This window comes from Medicago sativa, chromosome 4 (genome assembly GCF_051527215.1).
Source record: "Medicago sativa cultivar Bolivia chromosome 4, Bolivia_mono, whole genome shotgun sequence".
NCBI classification, from domain to species: Eukaryota; Viridiplantae; Streptophyta; class Magnoliopsida; order Fabales; family Fabaceae; genus Medicago; species Medicago sativa.
The window spans coordinates 11,687,146-11,704,147 of record NC_140752.1 but is presented as its reverse complement, the minus strand read 5'-3'; the positions used below and the strand labels follow the sequence as shown (position 1 = coordinate 11,704,147).

General features: G+C 31.5%; 1 protein-coding gene across 1 annotated transcript; it reads left to right on the top strand.

The window, feature by feature from the left end:
• Nucleotides 1-6,574, top strand: LOC146926338 (beta-glucosidase 13-like). The gene is made up of 14 exons (XM_085758713.1): nucleotides 1-158; nucleotides 485-633; nucleotides 1,029-1,095; nucleotides 3,674-3,732; nucleotides 4,078-4,153; nucleotides 4,245-4,322; nucleotides 4,621-4,708; nucleotides 4,839-5,019; nucleotides 5,105-5,220; nucleotides 5,312-5,559; nucleotides 5,737-5,771; nucleotides 5,867-5,966; nucleotides 6,069-6,177; nucleotides 6,286-6,574. The coding sequence occupies exons 1-14, from the start codon at nucleotides 56-58 to the stop codon at nucleotides 6,455-6,457; spliced, it is 1,581 nt and encodes a 526-aa protein (XP_085614839.1). The 5' UTR covers nucleotides 1-55; the 3' UTR covers nucleotides 6,458-6,574.
• The last annotated feature ends 10,428 nt before the right edge of the window (nucleotides 6,575-17,002 follow it).

Here is a 17,002-nt window from a genome sequence, read left to right as displayed (position 1 = left end):
AAGCTCCATATTTGTTTCCATTTATAATTTAGCATAGTCGACATTTCATAAGGGCATGGCATTCATTTCCTCTGTGCCAACAATGGCTGCAGTTGTTACTCCTACTCCTAAAACACTTGTTCACCGCTCTTCTCTAATCCGCAGAAATTTTTCCACAGGTTTCATTATTAACTCCACACCTGCTAAAGCTTTTAGGCATCCCAAAACATATTTATTTTTCATGTATTAACAAATTTCATAAAGTTATAGATATTTTTTTTTTATGTATTAAAAAAGTCTCAATAAATAAAAAAGTAGAAGTATAACAAATGAAATATATCGCAAGTATATAAACATATACCAATTGACATGCCTGATTAAAATACTTTGAATCTCAGAATAAACAAGAACCATAAAATTTAATTAAAAAATGACAATAAAATACTATTATTAACATTAAAAAGATCTTTTTTCACTTAATAATTTTTTTTTATGTTTATTTTAGGCATCAATAAGGGTTGGGCGGGTTCTCGCTTCTGTGTTCCAATAACGGCTGCAGCTGTTATTAGTACGACATATGATGACAGTTCTGAGCTAAGTCGGAGCAGTTTTCCGGAAGGTTTTGTTTTTGGTACTGGCTCCTCCAATTACCAGGTACGTTTTGTAACATTGTGTATGTTACTATGCATGTGCAAATATGAATAATCATTGTTTAACAATTTTATTTGATTATCCTAAAGGCTAAGACAGCTCTCTCTCCATCTTCATTCTTTTGATCTCTTCCAATTTGGACAAAAATATGAAGTAATAGAAATAAAATTCATTTAATGTATGCTTTGGATTTTTGTAACGGCCATGCAAAGAAAAAATATGCTTAATGCCTAATGCTATAATATTTGACCCAAGAAAAACAAGTCTTAAAAAGAATGCTTGAAAGACCGAAAATTAAGAGAAACAGAAAGTAATATTTGATTATGTATGGGTTAAGAATTGGAGGTTAATCTGTCAACGGTATAATTTTTTTCGTGTTTTTTGTGTTGATAATGTAGTATGAAGGTGCTGTAAATGAAGGCGGAAGAGGAAAAGGTACATGGGATATAGCTTCTCATACACCAGGTATATATTATGTTTTTTTTTTTCCTTTGATAATTATAGTTTGGGTTAAGAGGGTTTCACCTCCCTGTTATTTGGGCGAAATTTGGTTTACCCTATAAAAAATTTAAATTAAGAGAGAGAAGAGAGGAGAGAAAAGAAGGATGATTATTTTTATTTTTAATGTTTTAAATTTTAAATTAATTAAATTAAGTCTTTAATAAAAAATTCCAGATGGAATAAAAAAATAGAAAAGAATTAAAAAAATTCCAACTCAGCGTGCCAAATCATCAGTTTTACACAATCATCACACCACGTAAGCATATTTGCACAGTCAGATAGACTCATGGGTGAAAATCAAAGAATCGTGAAATTGCCTATATGGCAGAGGGTAAACACCTATTAACCCTTATAGTTTTATTGATACGATCTATCCAAAAACCTAGATGGTGGATAGGCTACAAAGCGCCTTACAAATCATGACCACCCCAAAAACCACTTTATAAATCTATGGATTTTACTCAAGAAGCCAAATAAAAATGTTATTTTGAAAATAGTGTACTCTTAAGTCTTAATCACTTAAAAAAAACAAAAAACTTCTTTCAAGGGACTTAAAAGTTAATAAATTATGGTTATAACATAAAATTTCTACTATCTTATTCTTTAAAATGTTTACTTAAAGCATATGTTTTTTTAAGGAAAGAACTTAAAGCATATGTTAGCAAAACCGAGTAAAGATCCTCTCCATTTATTCAAAATAAATGGATAATGCCATTTGGTAAGAGATAAATACAAAAAAGTAGGTAGTGGATCCTACAACTAAGTGGATCCCACCACTATTAATTACTTTCAAATTTCTCTGTGTCTTTATATCTCCAAAGGAAAATGTTACTTCTCAAGAAAAATAGCTTCAAGATTTTTTCAAGTAATAGTTGGCAAATTTTAATTGGATGATTTATTTGTCCACTTCCTATTTTTCAGCCACACCTCCTTGAATTGTGGCAAATAGTGCATTGTGATTGGCTATTCTTTATTCTTGAAGAATTCTTGATGTTATTTTTCTAGAGATATAGCATTGCTCATCTCCAAATGGTAGAAATGAAGAAACTAATAAATGGAAATATCTTAACCCAACAAAACCTTATCTTTATATGGGAGTCAATATCTTCTCCATTTTGTATCCTCTCCATTTCTCCATTTGGAGAGATATAGACTCAAAAAAATTTGGAAAAAGTAAAAAACAATTAATGATGGTGGGACCCACTTAGTGATAGGACCCACTATCTATTTTATGTGTTTATCTCTCTCCAAATTGTGTCCTTCCATTTATTTTATCAAATGGAGAGGATCCTAACCCCTTTATATGGTGAACAAATTTACACGATATGTTTTAGGCTAAATGCATATTGATCTTGTAGTCTTAAGTGTTAGATGTTTCTAACAAGTTAAGCATTTAATTTCTTTTGTCAAACAAATTAATCATTTTAGTCTATAAAAGTATACATCATTACCCTTTAAAACAATATCTTACAAAAAAGTTTATGTGTATCCCATCTATCACTATGTAGATTATATCAAAAAATAGGTAGACAAATACTATGATCGGTGTTATTTTTTTTAATGATAAATGTTAGTATTTAGTTGTTAAATTAATATTTACTATTTCGTCTTGGGTTTAACCCAAGATCTCCAATTCCCTATTCCTTTGATCAAACATGTTGAGGCTACCAAATCCCCTAATACTATAACCGATCTACATGAAGAAGAATGTGTCGTGAGACAAGTTATAGGGCGTCATAGGGTTCCAAGAAGCCCTATAACTTGTTTGTAAATTATATATTAATCTGTATATTATCTATTTATATAAAACATGAAGCCCTATTTAATCTATTTATCTAAATGTTAGCAATAATTTTGATAAAACAATAATATTATTTTAAAAAAAATTAAAATGAAAAATATAATGTTACAAAAAATTTCTAAAACAAGGGACTCAAAAAGGATTGAAATATTTAATTTGATTTATAATGATTACATTGGGTAACTAAGGTGAAATGGGATGTGCCTGTCAGCGAGAAATATGTAAAATTGAACACGTACTAAAATTCAACAACATATACAGAGTGGGGTTCTTCTTTTGTCACTGTGTAAGGGAAACGTCATTTTAGAATATTATATCTACACATAGAAAAACAGCTCTTCCATGCACAGTGTAGTTATTATTACTATGGTTAGTTAATTTGCTGGAGTTCACCCTAGTAATAATTACTCCTTTTTTATTTTAGTCTTCAATAAATGGATATGCTAACATGTATTTCAACGGTATGTAAAGCTACACATCCATTTTCCAAAGATTTTTATTTTTTTCTTATTAATAAAACGCACAACTAAATCAAAACACTTCTCTCTCGCGCGAAACAAATAAGTGCAACACATTTATTCTGGTTTATAAGCTTTTGAAATTTGCTTTGCTCTTATGGATAGCAATTGTAAATGTTGAAGGTGTTTTTTCAGCCATACATAGTCTAAATGTCTACATCCTGCTACGGGGCAGAGTCATTTTTTTTGTCTCTAATGTAGTAATTGGTGTAACTGCACACAGGGCGTGTAAAGGATGGAAAGAATGCAGATGTAGCTATTGATCACTATCATCGTTACAAGGTATCTCCAAAGAGATTTAAAATTTCAGATTAATTGATACACATTGTTACTGTAAATCAAATAATTTTAGCTCTTCAAAAATATCAATTAATTTTGGTGATCAAAAGGTTATAATTAGTTGACGACGTAAAAAAGAAAGTTTACATGTTTAAACATGATATAAATTATACATCCATTGATGTTTTATGTTTAATCGTTAACTATCAGTTCAAAAAACATAATATAAATTATAAATATTATCAGTTCAAAAAACATAATACAGATTTTACTTTATGAATCTCTAATATTTTGTTACCAATTTTTTTGTCTAGTATATATGTGTTAACCATTTTTACATCTTAATAGGAAGATGTTGCAATCATGAAGTATATGAATACAGATGCATACAGATTCTCCATATCTTGGCCAAGGATATTGCCAAGTAATAGCAAATGTTTAATTTAGTTACATCATTAATGAGTTTTAACTAGTTTTATCTTCCATATACAATGACAACTCTAACAAATATGCAGATGGAAAACTAAGTGGCGGTATAAACCAAGAAGGAATCAGATTTTACAACAACCTAATCAATGAGCTACTTGCTAATGGTAATACATAATAATCCATACTTTATTAGTACATCATATTCGAGCAGTACTGCTATTTGCAGCGGAATATATTATCACGTACCTGTCCTGAATTCCTTGCCACCATTGGATTTAGTTTGGCGAAAAGATATGGGAATGGTTGGATAAATAGATGAGAACATGCTACTGTAAAAACTTAACACTTACAAGGCAGTCGTGAGGTTCTCGGGATAAACTATTTCGCGAGAAGTAGCATTATCCATCATATTCATGATGTTCAAGTTTATAATAATATAAATTGATAGAATTATTGATCCAGGTCAAATACCATATGTAACCCTTTTTCATTGGGATCTTCCCCAGACCTTACAAGAGGAGTACGAAGGCTTCTGCAGCCCGTATATTATGTAAGTATTGTGTCACATATTTTCATTCAAGAAATAATAAATTGATGATAGAGCATTATGACATTTTTTTATCCATAGAGTTGATACCTCCAAGTGGTATAAGGTTTGATTGTTTAATTTCTATGTGCAGAAATGATTTTAAGGACTTTGTGGAGATATGCTTCCAAGAATTTGGAGATAGAGTAAAGCATTGGGTTACTTTTAATGAGCCATTCTCTTACTGTTTGAGTACATCACATCGTTACAAAGCCACACACAACCAACTTCTTTCTCATGCAGCTGTTGTCGAATTGTATAAAACCAAATATCAGGTGTAACACTAAAAATTAGTAATAGATAACTTTTTTTTTGTTATGATTGTTCAAAAATTTACTTATCTTAAATTAATGGGAGCAGGATTCTCAAAACGGTGTAATAGGCATTGGATTAAACTCTCACTGGTTTAAACCATACTCAACAGACCCATTAGATCAACAAGCCACCGAACGCGCCCTTGATTTCATGTTTGGATGGTAATGACTATACTTTTTACCGTTTCTACGACAACCATGGATCACGACAAAATTGTGACGGTAATGTAAAATATTCTTTATCTGTTTGCAGGTTTATACAGCCACTGACAACAGGAGAGTATCCAGCAAGCATGGTGTCTTACGTGAAAGATTTACCAAAGTTCACTCAAGAGCAATCTAAAAGTCTTATAGGGTCATATGATTTTATTGGAATCAATTACTACACCACCATGTATGCTGCCAATGCAACGCAGGCATTGATTTTAAAAACTAAATCTAAATCGGGCGGCGCCGCCGGCGTCAATAGTGTTTTCAAAAGTTTTAACGTCGTTTTAACAGGTAAGATAACTATGAGTTATATAAAATGAAAATGGCATAAAACCATTGATTGAAAAAAAAAAAATTTGAACAAGCATTGAATGAAAAATTAATGTGTGATACTTGATTTTTTATTTCAAAATGAGAAGATAATTCCTTTGGTTGATATAAATTGTTTTCTGCTATGATTCATGACAGATGAGAATCATGATGGGACACCCGTTGGACCAAGGGTGAGTAAGACTCTTGCAATTATTGTTATATATGTGCATGTGAGTGAATGCCTGCATATTTATTTGATTGATGAATAACTAAACAATATGTGCAGGCTGCAACTTGGCTATATGTTTGTCCAAAAGGGATTCAGGACCTACTGTTGTACACAAAGGAAAAGTATAACAATCCTACCATTATCATAACAGAAAATGGTAATATTTATATTACACTCTTTTATTTTTTTGGTTCTTTCCTAATCAAATCAAGAGTCTAATAAACTAAAATTTGAAAATTCTAATAAATTTAAATCGTAGGTATGAACGAGGACAATGATTCAACGTTGTCACTAGAAGAGGCGCTCATGGATACTAACAGAATTGATTACTATTATCGTCATCTATATTATGTTTCGTCTGCAATCAGGTAGCACCCTTTTACTTGAATCAGAATCAATTACATTATTTTCTCATTCTAATTTTTTAGTTTTATGCATTTTAACTCTACTATTTTTTGTTGGTTTTTTGTGTGCAGGCGTGGTGTGAATGTGCAAGGATATTTTGCATGGTCCCTTTTAGACAACTTTGAATGGAGTGATGGATACACTGTGCGTTTTGGAATTAACTTTGTTGATTATGAGAATGGTCTTAAAAGACACCCTAAGCTCTCTGCCCGTTGGTTTAGGAAGTTTCTTGCAAAAAATTAGAATTAGAGCTTGATGTATGTCATCATGACCACCAATAATACTATATGAGCTTGGTCATTAATCAAGAGCAACTTTAATGTTGAATTGGTTTTCTTAATTAACAAAAGTATCTATCTATATGTTGCGTTCATTTTTAATCATGATATGTTTTGAAAAATGTAATTTAGATTTGTTTTATAAGCAAATATTTATTGATCACGAGAAGAGTAGCACAAAAAGTGCAAAGACATTCCACAATAGTGTACAAACCATATGGTATCATAAGATCATACCACAACATCAACGGAAAAAAGAAACAAAGCAGTACCTCATACCAAATAAGATATAACACCCTACCAAAACAACCCCCAACACAAGATAAAACAAAAACAAAAAGCAAAATTCCACTCCACATATGTTTTTGAGTCTTTTTCTTGATAAATCATGTAATTCGGAAAATCAAGATTTCTCATAGTTATGGAAGCAAGAGAATGAAGAATGATATGGTTTATATGATGGTAATGTTATGAATCTAATGAATTTGGGAGGAATAGATTCCCTCAAATACTTTGCGTACGGAAACATGATTTTTCATAAATCGTATGTAAAATAGTTAACTATTAAAATTCTGACATATGCTACAAAGAATATTGATTCAAACAATATAATCACTCGAAACCAATATTGGAGTTAGCCCTTTGAGGGTTAACTCAAAGAAACATAAGTTTTGTTTTTGTGGTGTCTTCTGGGTGCTTTCCTTAACGTGTTTTGGGCTGGGGGTTATCCCTTTGAGGGTTTTCTTTTGGAGCATCTCTTGGCGGCTCTTTCGGTGTATCTTGTACCTTTCTCTTTTTATATATATATTTTGACATTAAAAAAAAAAAAAACTCCAACAGAAAGTTATGTCTACATATTAATTTTAGAGCACTGCTATTTATCTAGAGAGTTTTTATCAAGAATTTATCAAGAAAATGTCTCAACCAATTAAATTTGTTATTTGGCGGAAATCAAGGGAGGTAATTGTGTGTAATTAAGGAAGGGTTTTAGCAAATACACTGTCTTGAAATTTTCTTGATAAATTTTGTCACTGTATCTATCATTTCCCTTAATTTTAATTAATTAGTTCATTGCAAATGACATACTTACATAAAGCTGTTTTTGTTAGCAAAACAAACTCTTACAAAAAGTCGTGTCTGCATATGAAAAGATGTTTTTGTTTTGATTGTTCTCATGATTAGATTATCAATTAATAGAAACAACTATAGCCTATTTCTTATATTTGATGGTTCATATATATGATTAGTCTATGGTGGTAGTTTTTTTTTTTTTTTGACGTTAGTCTATGGTGGTAGTTGCTGCTACGTTATTGGTAAATGAAAAAATTTAACCACCTACCATCCAACACCAAAATGTCCAAATCAATTCCCTTGCTTCAAACAAAAATGATCGCTATGGCCTATTTGGTTGTAAAAACAATAGCCAATTTGAATCACACCCTCCATGTGACATGATAGTTGAAAATTGGTTGTTTGTACAAATATGAGATAAAAAAGAATGAATACTTAGATTATATAAAATCAATCACTATATATAGAATAACAATTCCCAAAATAAACCATGGTTGTGCACATAAGAATCATAATACACATTTTCTAATAGAGGAAACAACCAAGAGATAAAGCATCAATAATTAGAACCTATTCAAAATTAACATTTTCTAATATGCCAATAACACATCTCATGATTCAAAAATAAAAACTAAAAGTATATCAATCAACTGCAGCAAACAAAAAGTACCAGAAACCAAATAAATCAGAATTTAAAAGGCAATGATACAAATTCGAAGTACTCCATTACATTACATGCCAAATAAAACAAAATAAGCTCAAGTAGAAATGTTTAATATATTAGCTCTTTCCCCTGCTCTATTGCATATTCAAAGCCTTTCACTTAGACACATTTCACCATCTCGATACCAAAATAGTTGCAAATGAACATCCGAGCAAAGAAAGTCATACGAGATACTCTTCAAGAACAAAAGTCATCTATGGAGTCTAATATAGAATTTTCTTCAATACTCTAATCTCTCTAGCTATACACATTATCGAAATTATGGGATATTTTGTACATTTATTGCATTTTTACCAAAATAATATATGGTTTATATTCTCAAACACACATTTCATCAATGCAAATGTACTTTCACTGAAATATTATTTGGTGTAACTTCTCAAACACACGCTATCAATGCAAACAAACATTTTGTACTATTCACATATATTTTTATCATTATTTCTCAATACACTCATTTTTCCCCTCCCCTTCTCACTCTTACACAGTAAGACAAAAGAAAAAATTGGTACAATAACATTTTCTCCATTTCCATCTCGTCCTCTGGCGAATGTTTCATTTTATTACTCAAGTTTCATTTTTATTCCTTTATTCCACTTAGGGTTGGAAATGAGTCGAGCCGAATCGAACTTGTCTGAGCTCGACTCGACTCGTTAAGAATTGGCTCGGCTCGAAACTCGACTCGAGTTCGATACGAACCTTTTTTTAGCTCGAGTTCGGCTCGTTAAAAGTTCACTAACCACTCGGTTCGGCTAGTTAGGTTCAACTCAATTGACAAAAGTTTTTTTTTGTCAAAATGTATAGATTGACCTTTTAATTAATTTAAAAAAAAACAAAATTGAACTAAATAAAATAAAACTACAGACCATTGCTGGTCATGGTCTTAAGACTACTTAGGAAAAAAGTAGTACAACGCACATATGTGTTTAGTTCAAGACCTCTTTAACACTATCAAAAAAAAAAAAAAAGGTTCAAGACCTCTTTTTATATCAACTCCTCCTGTCTGATGTTTTCGATCACCCCGATGTGGGACTAATTTTAGTGCACATATTAGTTTTTTTTTCTTTCTCTTTTTTATTATAATTATTGTTAATTAAATTAGTAATAATTCCTCTAAAAACAAGTACTTAAATATTAGAGGAATCTTGTAATAAACTACATATTTCGTCTTTTAATATTGGGTTAATTATGTTTCTAGTCCTTATAAAATAGCGACCTTGTAAGTTTAGTCCCTACTTAATTTTAATAGCATTTTTAGTCCCTATAAAAAAAAATTTACTTATAATTTTAGTCCCTGCTAAAACAAAGTTTGATTAATTATCCTTAAACTCTTAAATTTTTGAACGATTTTTTTGAGACAAGATTAGAACACTATGAAAGGTTCGTTTACTAAAATTTAGAATTTTCTGACATGAAATGAATTAAATATGAATTTTTTAAAACGACAAAAGTTAAAGATAAAAAGTAATAAAATCTGGATGTAGAAATCAAATTTTGCGATAATTTTTTGCGGACGAACTTTTAGTAATGTTCTAAACATGTCTGCAAAAAATTGTTCAAAAATTTAAGAGTTTAAGCATAAATTAAACAAATTTGAATTGAGTAGGGACTAATACTCAGTGCAGAAAAACAAAATTAGGGACTAAAAATGCTATTAAAATTAAGTAGGGACTAAACTTACAAGGTCGCTATTTTATAGGGACTAGAAACATAATTAAGCTTGTACTCTATTAATTTTTATTAAACTACCACACACACACACACACACAGATATATACATATATACATATATATATATATATATATATATATATATATATATACATATATATAAACATATACATATATATAAACATATACATATATATATATATATATACATATATATATATATACATATATATATATATACATATATATATATATATATATATATATATATATATATATGTATATGTATATATGTGTGTGGAGGACATATCAAGTGAGAGGACATTTTATTGTGAGAGATGAGAGGATTGAATCCTAGCCCTTGGATTAATCTTTAGCATGATACTGAATTTTAATAACAGCATCATAACTTCTAGTCACCCTCATCTACTTGTGCGACCTTTCCTTTCTTCATTAAAAAAAAAAAAGCCATTTTGCATCTTCTCTCTTGCGTGTTGTTGCTGCAATATTCTCTTTCAATTTTAACTTTTCCAGTTCTTGGGAGAGGCTTGTTTGCTGAATCAACTATAATTGTTTTAATTAAAATGAATCAAAAGTTTATTATTTACACACCTAACCTTTCTTCATCACTGTCACAAGTAGCCATTATTGACCTCGCAATTATCGTATTCTTTTCAATCTCAAAAATAACAATTAGTGGATAGAAATTCAATCTCAGATGTTGGATCAATTTAAATCTTGAACAAAAAAATAATTTAACTCATCCCATTAAAATTTGAATCGATATACAGTTCTTTTGGCATTGAAAGAAAACTTACAAGAGTTATTAATTATCTATCGGCTTGAAAAAGCTATGGAAAAAATGGGATTTTCATGAGATACAATACAAATAATTGGGTGAGTTACGAAATACGAAACAGAAGAGAAGGAGCAAAGCATTGGGCGGCTAAACAGAGAAGAAGATAGTACTGTGAGAGAAATATTTAATACGCTCAACAGTTCCTGAAACATATTAAATCTGAACCGTTGCTGTGAATCCAAGGGTTAAGATTTAACCCTCTCATCTCTCACAATAAGAGTCCTCTCATTTGAAATGCCCTCTATGTGTGTGTATATACATATATATATCTATATATATATATATATATATATATATGTGTGTGTGTGTGTGTGTGTGTGTGTGTGTATATACATATACATATATATATATATATATGTGTGTGTGTGTATATATATATATATATATATATATATATATATATATATATATATATATATATATATATATATATATATGTGTGTGTGTATATACATATATATATATAGGGTTATGTTACAAGCCACCCTTTGGTGGTGTCTTTTATCAAGTCACACCTCAAGGTGTGATTTTCACTTTTTAGTTATAACTTTGATAAAAGACACCTTCATAAAAAGTAGTTGGTGTCTTTTAACAAATGCTCATAGAGTAACTTGATAAAAGACACCTTCATAAAAGGTGTCTTCTATCATAACCCATATATATATATATATATGTGTGTGTGTGTGTGTGTGTGTGTGTGTGTATATATGTATATATGTGTGTGTGTGTGTGTGTGTGTGTGTGTGTGTGTATATATATATATATATATATATATATATATATATATATATTCTATCGAGCTATCTCATGAACCAATCGAGTCAAACTATATACAACTCAAGTCCAACTCATTTATTTAACGAGCTTGATTTTGTGCTCAAGTTTAGCTCATTTGGTTCATGAACCAAGTTCAACGAGATAATTGTCGAATATATCGAGTTTCAAATTATTGTCGAGTTGGTTCGGTTCATTGCCAGCTCTATGACCACTATTTACACGAGTAAATATATAAAAAGAAATGGTTTGCTTTTCTCTTTCACAAAAATTTATCACTGATACTTAAATAAATTGCAGAACAAATTATTGAAATTGAGAAATATAAAAAAAGATGTGATGCATATTAAATAAAAATGTAATACTTTGTTAAAAATATGTCATTAATCAATATACATGACCTATATTTTTTTTTTGACAAAATGACCTATATTTTTATACATATATTAATACGGATCCCTATTTTTTGTTGTAATTTATACAAATGCCTATATTTTTTCTCACATGACGTTACAGTGACCTTTTTTTTTTTTAAATTTTTTACACGTGACTATGTTTTTACTCTTATTTACTCCTCCGTCTGACAATATTAGTTGTTTAAGATTTGTGTATGATTATTAAGGAAATGATTAATTGTGTTGATTTCAATGGTAAAATTAGTAGCATTTACTAAAACACCCTATTATAGCGTAATTTATGAAGTGTGTATGTATGTATGTGTGTGTGTATATATATATTTAAAAGGAAGGCAATGGAGACTTATGAAGAAAAAGGAAATTGCACTTAAGGTACATTGCACCGAAGAAACGGTACAGAAACAGCTGGAAGGAATAGATTTTTATTTTTAAAGAACGGAAGGCAATAGATATATTATCACAATGAAAAAAAATTATTATAAGTTCCAATCATAAAAAAAAAACAATGGAAAGCATATATATATATATATATATATATATATATATATATATATATATATATATGGGTTATGATAGAAGACACCTTTTATAAAGGTGTCTTTTATCAAGTTACTCTATGAGCATTTGCGAAAAGACACCAACTTACTTTTAGGAAGGTGTCTTTTATCAAAGTTATAACTAAAAAGTGAAAATCACACCTTAAGGTGTGACTTGATAAAAGACACCACCAAAGGGTGGCTTGTAACATAACCATATATATATATATATATATATATATATATAGAGAAAAAAAATCTTTCATTAAAAAATAAAGTTTCATATATGCCTATTTAAAACATGAATTTTACTATGTAATATAATAAATGATAAAGGGTGAAAATGGAATTTAGTTAGACTAATAAGGGTAAAAATGGAATAAAAGATGATAAGCTATAAGTTCAAACGCTACTTGGAATAGCGTCTGAAAAATAGCTTATAAGCCCGTGGTGAAAAAACATTACCAAACAGAGCTTTTTTTTAGTCAAACGAGCTTATAAGCCATTCGCTATTCGCTATAAGCTCGTTTTTTGGTCTTACCAAACAGACCCTAAATGATTGAAAAATATCCTCTTTTAACTTAAGTACCGTCTTTACGCCATTCTTCACGTATAAAATAATGATTGGTTGTGCTCCACTTAGCATTTAATGATAGACTGGAAAATAAAATTATGTAGCTGATGAAGAATAATATGGAAGCCTCTAGATTAATAAAGAATAATGTGGAAGTCTCTAGAACATCAAAGAATAATAGGGAAGTCTCTAGAATACTAGAGAATAATAAGGAAGCTACTAAATACTCTACTAAATAAAATAAAATTAAGCACTAGGAAAAATCTTAATGTTTCTAGATCCTTCTAGTCATATGTATTAGAATATTCATATCTCTAGACATTTCTTTGTTTCTAGATATTTCTAGTTTGAAATGGAGAGCCTTCCTAGAGTAGTATAAATAAGGCTCACCACCAAGTGTCTTTATATACTCAAGCATTGAAGCATTCGAATAATATAAACTTTTCTTTGAGAATATTAGAGAGTTTCTCTATTCTCTCTACTTTACCTTTTGACAAGAGACGACCTTTATGAGTAGATAGTTATGCCTTTCGGGTTATCAAATGCTCCGAGTACATTTATGCGGCTAATGAATTAGGTACTTCGACCCTTTATTGGTAACTTTATTGTTGTGTATTTCGATGATATTTTTATCTATATATAGCAAAAGCAAAGAAAACATTTATGGCATATCCGACAAGTGCTCCAAACTCTTCGTGGGCAAAAACTTTATGCCAACCTCAAGAAATGCTCATTCTTGACCGATGAAGTAAATTTTCTTGGGTGCATCATCACTGCTGGAGGAATAAAAGTTGACCCAAGCAAGATTGAAGCTATCAACAGCTGGCCAACTGCAAAGTCTGTCTATGATATAAGGAGTTTTCACGGCTTAGCTTCATTCTACCGAAGGTTCATTAACAACTTTAGCTCGGTTGCCGCCCCTCTTACAGAATGCATCAAAGGAGAGAAATTTAGGTGGTATAAAGAAGCTGATAAGAGCTTTAAGGAACTTAAAAAGCATTTGACTAAGGCACCCTCGCTAGCCCTTCCTTACTTTGACCAAGTATTTGAAGTTAGTTGTGATGCTTCGAACACTGGAATTGGAGCTGTTCTCAGCCAAGAGGGACATCCTATAGCCTTTTTCAGTAAGAAACTCAACAATGGGAAGCTCAGGTACTCTACATACGACAAGGAGTTTTATGCAGTTGCTCGTGCTCTTCAACATTGGAGCCACTACTTGTTGAATAAAGAGTTTGTTCTCTACTCTGATCATGAAGCCCTCAAGCAGTTGAACTCTCAATAAAAGATCAGCCGTAGACACGCTGCTTGGAGTGAGTTTCTGCAATCTTATCCTTTTCTACTCAAGCACAAGGCAGGAGTCCAAAATGTTGTAGTAGATGCCCTCAGCTGACGTCATAGTCTACTTACTACTCTTCAAACTAAAGTTATCGGATTTGAGATTATCAAGGAGATGTATCCCGATGATCCCGACTTTGGTAAAGTTTGGAGTTCCACTAATCCTAGTTATCATAAGGTTATTACAAACATGACGGATTCTTGTTCAAAGGAAAAGCTATATGCATTCCCAAATTCTCTCTAAGGGAAGCAATTATTTGGGAGGCTCACGATGGGGGACTAGCAGGACATTTTGGGCAAGACAAAACAGTAGCCTTAGTCAAGGAGAATTTCCATTGGCCTAAGTTGGAAAGAGATGTCAATAGACACATCCAAAGGTGCAAAATTTGTCACTTGACCAAATTCAAAAGTCAAAACACAGGGTTATATACGCCACTTCCAGTTCCTAAAGCACCTTGGGAAGATGTTAGTATGGATTTTGTCGTTGGACTACCTCGAACTCAGCGACAAAAGGATTCCATAATGGTAGTCGTCGACAGGTTTTCTAAAATGGCCCATTTCATACCATGTCAGAAGATTAATGATGTTGTCCAAGTTGCAGACTTGTACTTCAAGGAAATTATTCATATTTATGGCATCCCAAAAACTATCACTTCCGATCGAGATGTTAAATTCATAAGCCACTTTTGGATAACATTGTGGAAGAAGATGAGTACTAAACTCCAATTCAGCAGTGCTAGTCACCCTCAAACAGATGGGCAAACAGAAGCAATTAATAGACTTCTGGGGAACTTACTTAGAAGTTTTGTGGGAAAGAATTTGAGGCAATGGGATCTTTTCCTTGCATAGGTTGAATTTGCCTATAATAACTCCACCAATCAGCGAGATAAGCATCGCAAGTTGCACACATTCAATGAAGGAGACTTGGTATGGATCCACTTGTGAAAGGAACGATTTCTTAACAAACCAAATGCCAAGTTATCTTCAAGGGCTGAGGGTCGTTTTAGAGTTACACAGAAAATCAATGATATTGCCTACAAAATAGAACTACCAGCTAAAGTAAAAAATGTTGTAGTGCAGGTGACTATGGAGTCTTTACTACCTTCAATGTTGCTGATCTTTCACCATACTTTGGCGGTGACGAAGACTTTCGACTCGAGGACAAGTCTTCTCCAACCCGGGGAGAATGATGAAGAATAATATGGAAGCCTCTAGAATAATAAAGAATAATGTGGAAGTATCTAGAACATCAAAGAATAATAGGGAAGTCCTAGAATACTAGAAAATAATAAGGAAGCTACTAGATATTCTACTAAATAAAATTAAGCACTAGGAAAAATCTTAATGTTTCTAGATCCTTCTAGTCATATGTACTAGAATATTCATATCTCTAGCATTTCTTTGTTTCTAGATATTTCTAGTTTGTAATGGAGAGCCTTCCTAGAGTAGTATAAATAAGGCTTACCACCAAGTGTCTTGATATACTCAAGCATTGAAGCATTCGAATAATATAAACTTTTCTTTGAGAATATTATAGAGTTTCTCTATTTTCTCTACTTTACCTTTTGTACTTGAGCCAATATCGGTGTGAAGTTATTATGTGGTTGGGTTGGTTGTGTAAACCTAAGGTCTAAATGTTCTTGGGAGGGGGGTTCAGTTTGTGTAGAAGGTTTGGGGGGTTTGGTTTTTGTAGAAGCTTTGGGGGTTTTGGTTTGTGATAAATTTTCTGGATCTTGATATAGGTGTATAAGCTTACACCGAGCATTGCATGAACAAACTTTAAGCCAAACTGATTAAATCCCAAACTCATAAAGTCAATCAGTTTGATCGAGAAATGCATACTTTTTCTGTCGCGATACTGTCGACCACAAGGAGTGAAGGCTAAAGGAAACCTTCAAGGTCGACCTGCAGGCAGAGTGGTTTGATTGTGGGAAATTTTAGGCTTTTCATGTGCCTTGATCACATGTCATAGCCGCATGTTCCAGTTTTAATCATGACTACCAACGACATATCCATCAAGTTTACCATAGTGATAGTGTATTTAATGTCTACAATACCAGGTTCGAAGTAATTCAAAACCCTTCATATCGAATCCAATACGAAGGGAAAGTTCTTTGCCATGATGAGACAATGCGAAGACCAAAAAAGGGTCGTCCAAATAGTACTCTTGTTATGAACAAAATGGATGTGGTCATTAGGGAAGGCACACTCGTGGCCACGTCATCAACGTGTGCCCAAATGAAATGGCACTCCTATTAGCCAATCAAAAGTGAGGCATTTTGGTATTTTATTTTTCAAGTAGGGCAGTTTGATATATAAATACCACAATAGAGGCAGTTTGGAAAGAAAAAAAGACTCAAATAAGGGTAACTACTTTACTGTATGCATTTGCATAAGTACACCAAACCAGCGTATTTTGGTTAAATAAAGTGCATAGGTTAAATTTTCACGCCCTTGGAAATACTCATCTATGAATAAGTTTCAGAATAAATATTAAAACAATTTCTATTAATAAATTGCATGACACAAACATTCTGATACACAGTAATG

Excerpts from the sequence above, each read along its gene's own strand:
- LOC146926338 (XM_085758713.1), top strand. The coding sequence starts at position 56 with ATGGCATTCATTTCCTCTGTGCCAACAATGGCTGCAGTTGTTACTCCT. Across the intron at positions 4,323-4,620 it reads CAATGAGCTACTTGCTAATG|GTCAAATACCATATGTAACC; the intron begins GTAATACATAAT and ends TTATTGATCCAG. Across the intron at positions 5,967-6,068 it reads CATTATCATAACAGAAAATG|GTATGAACGAGGACAATGAT; the intron begins GTAATATTTATA and ends TTTAAATCGTAG.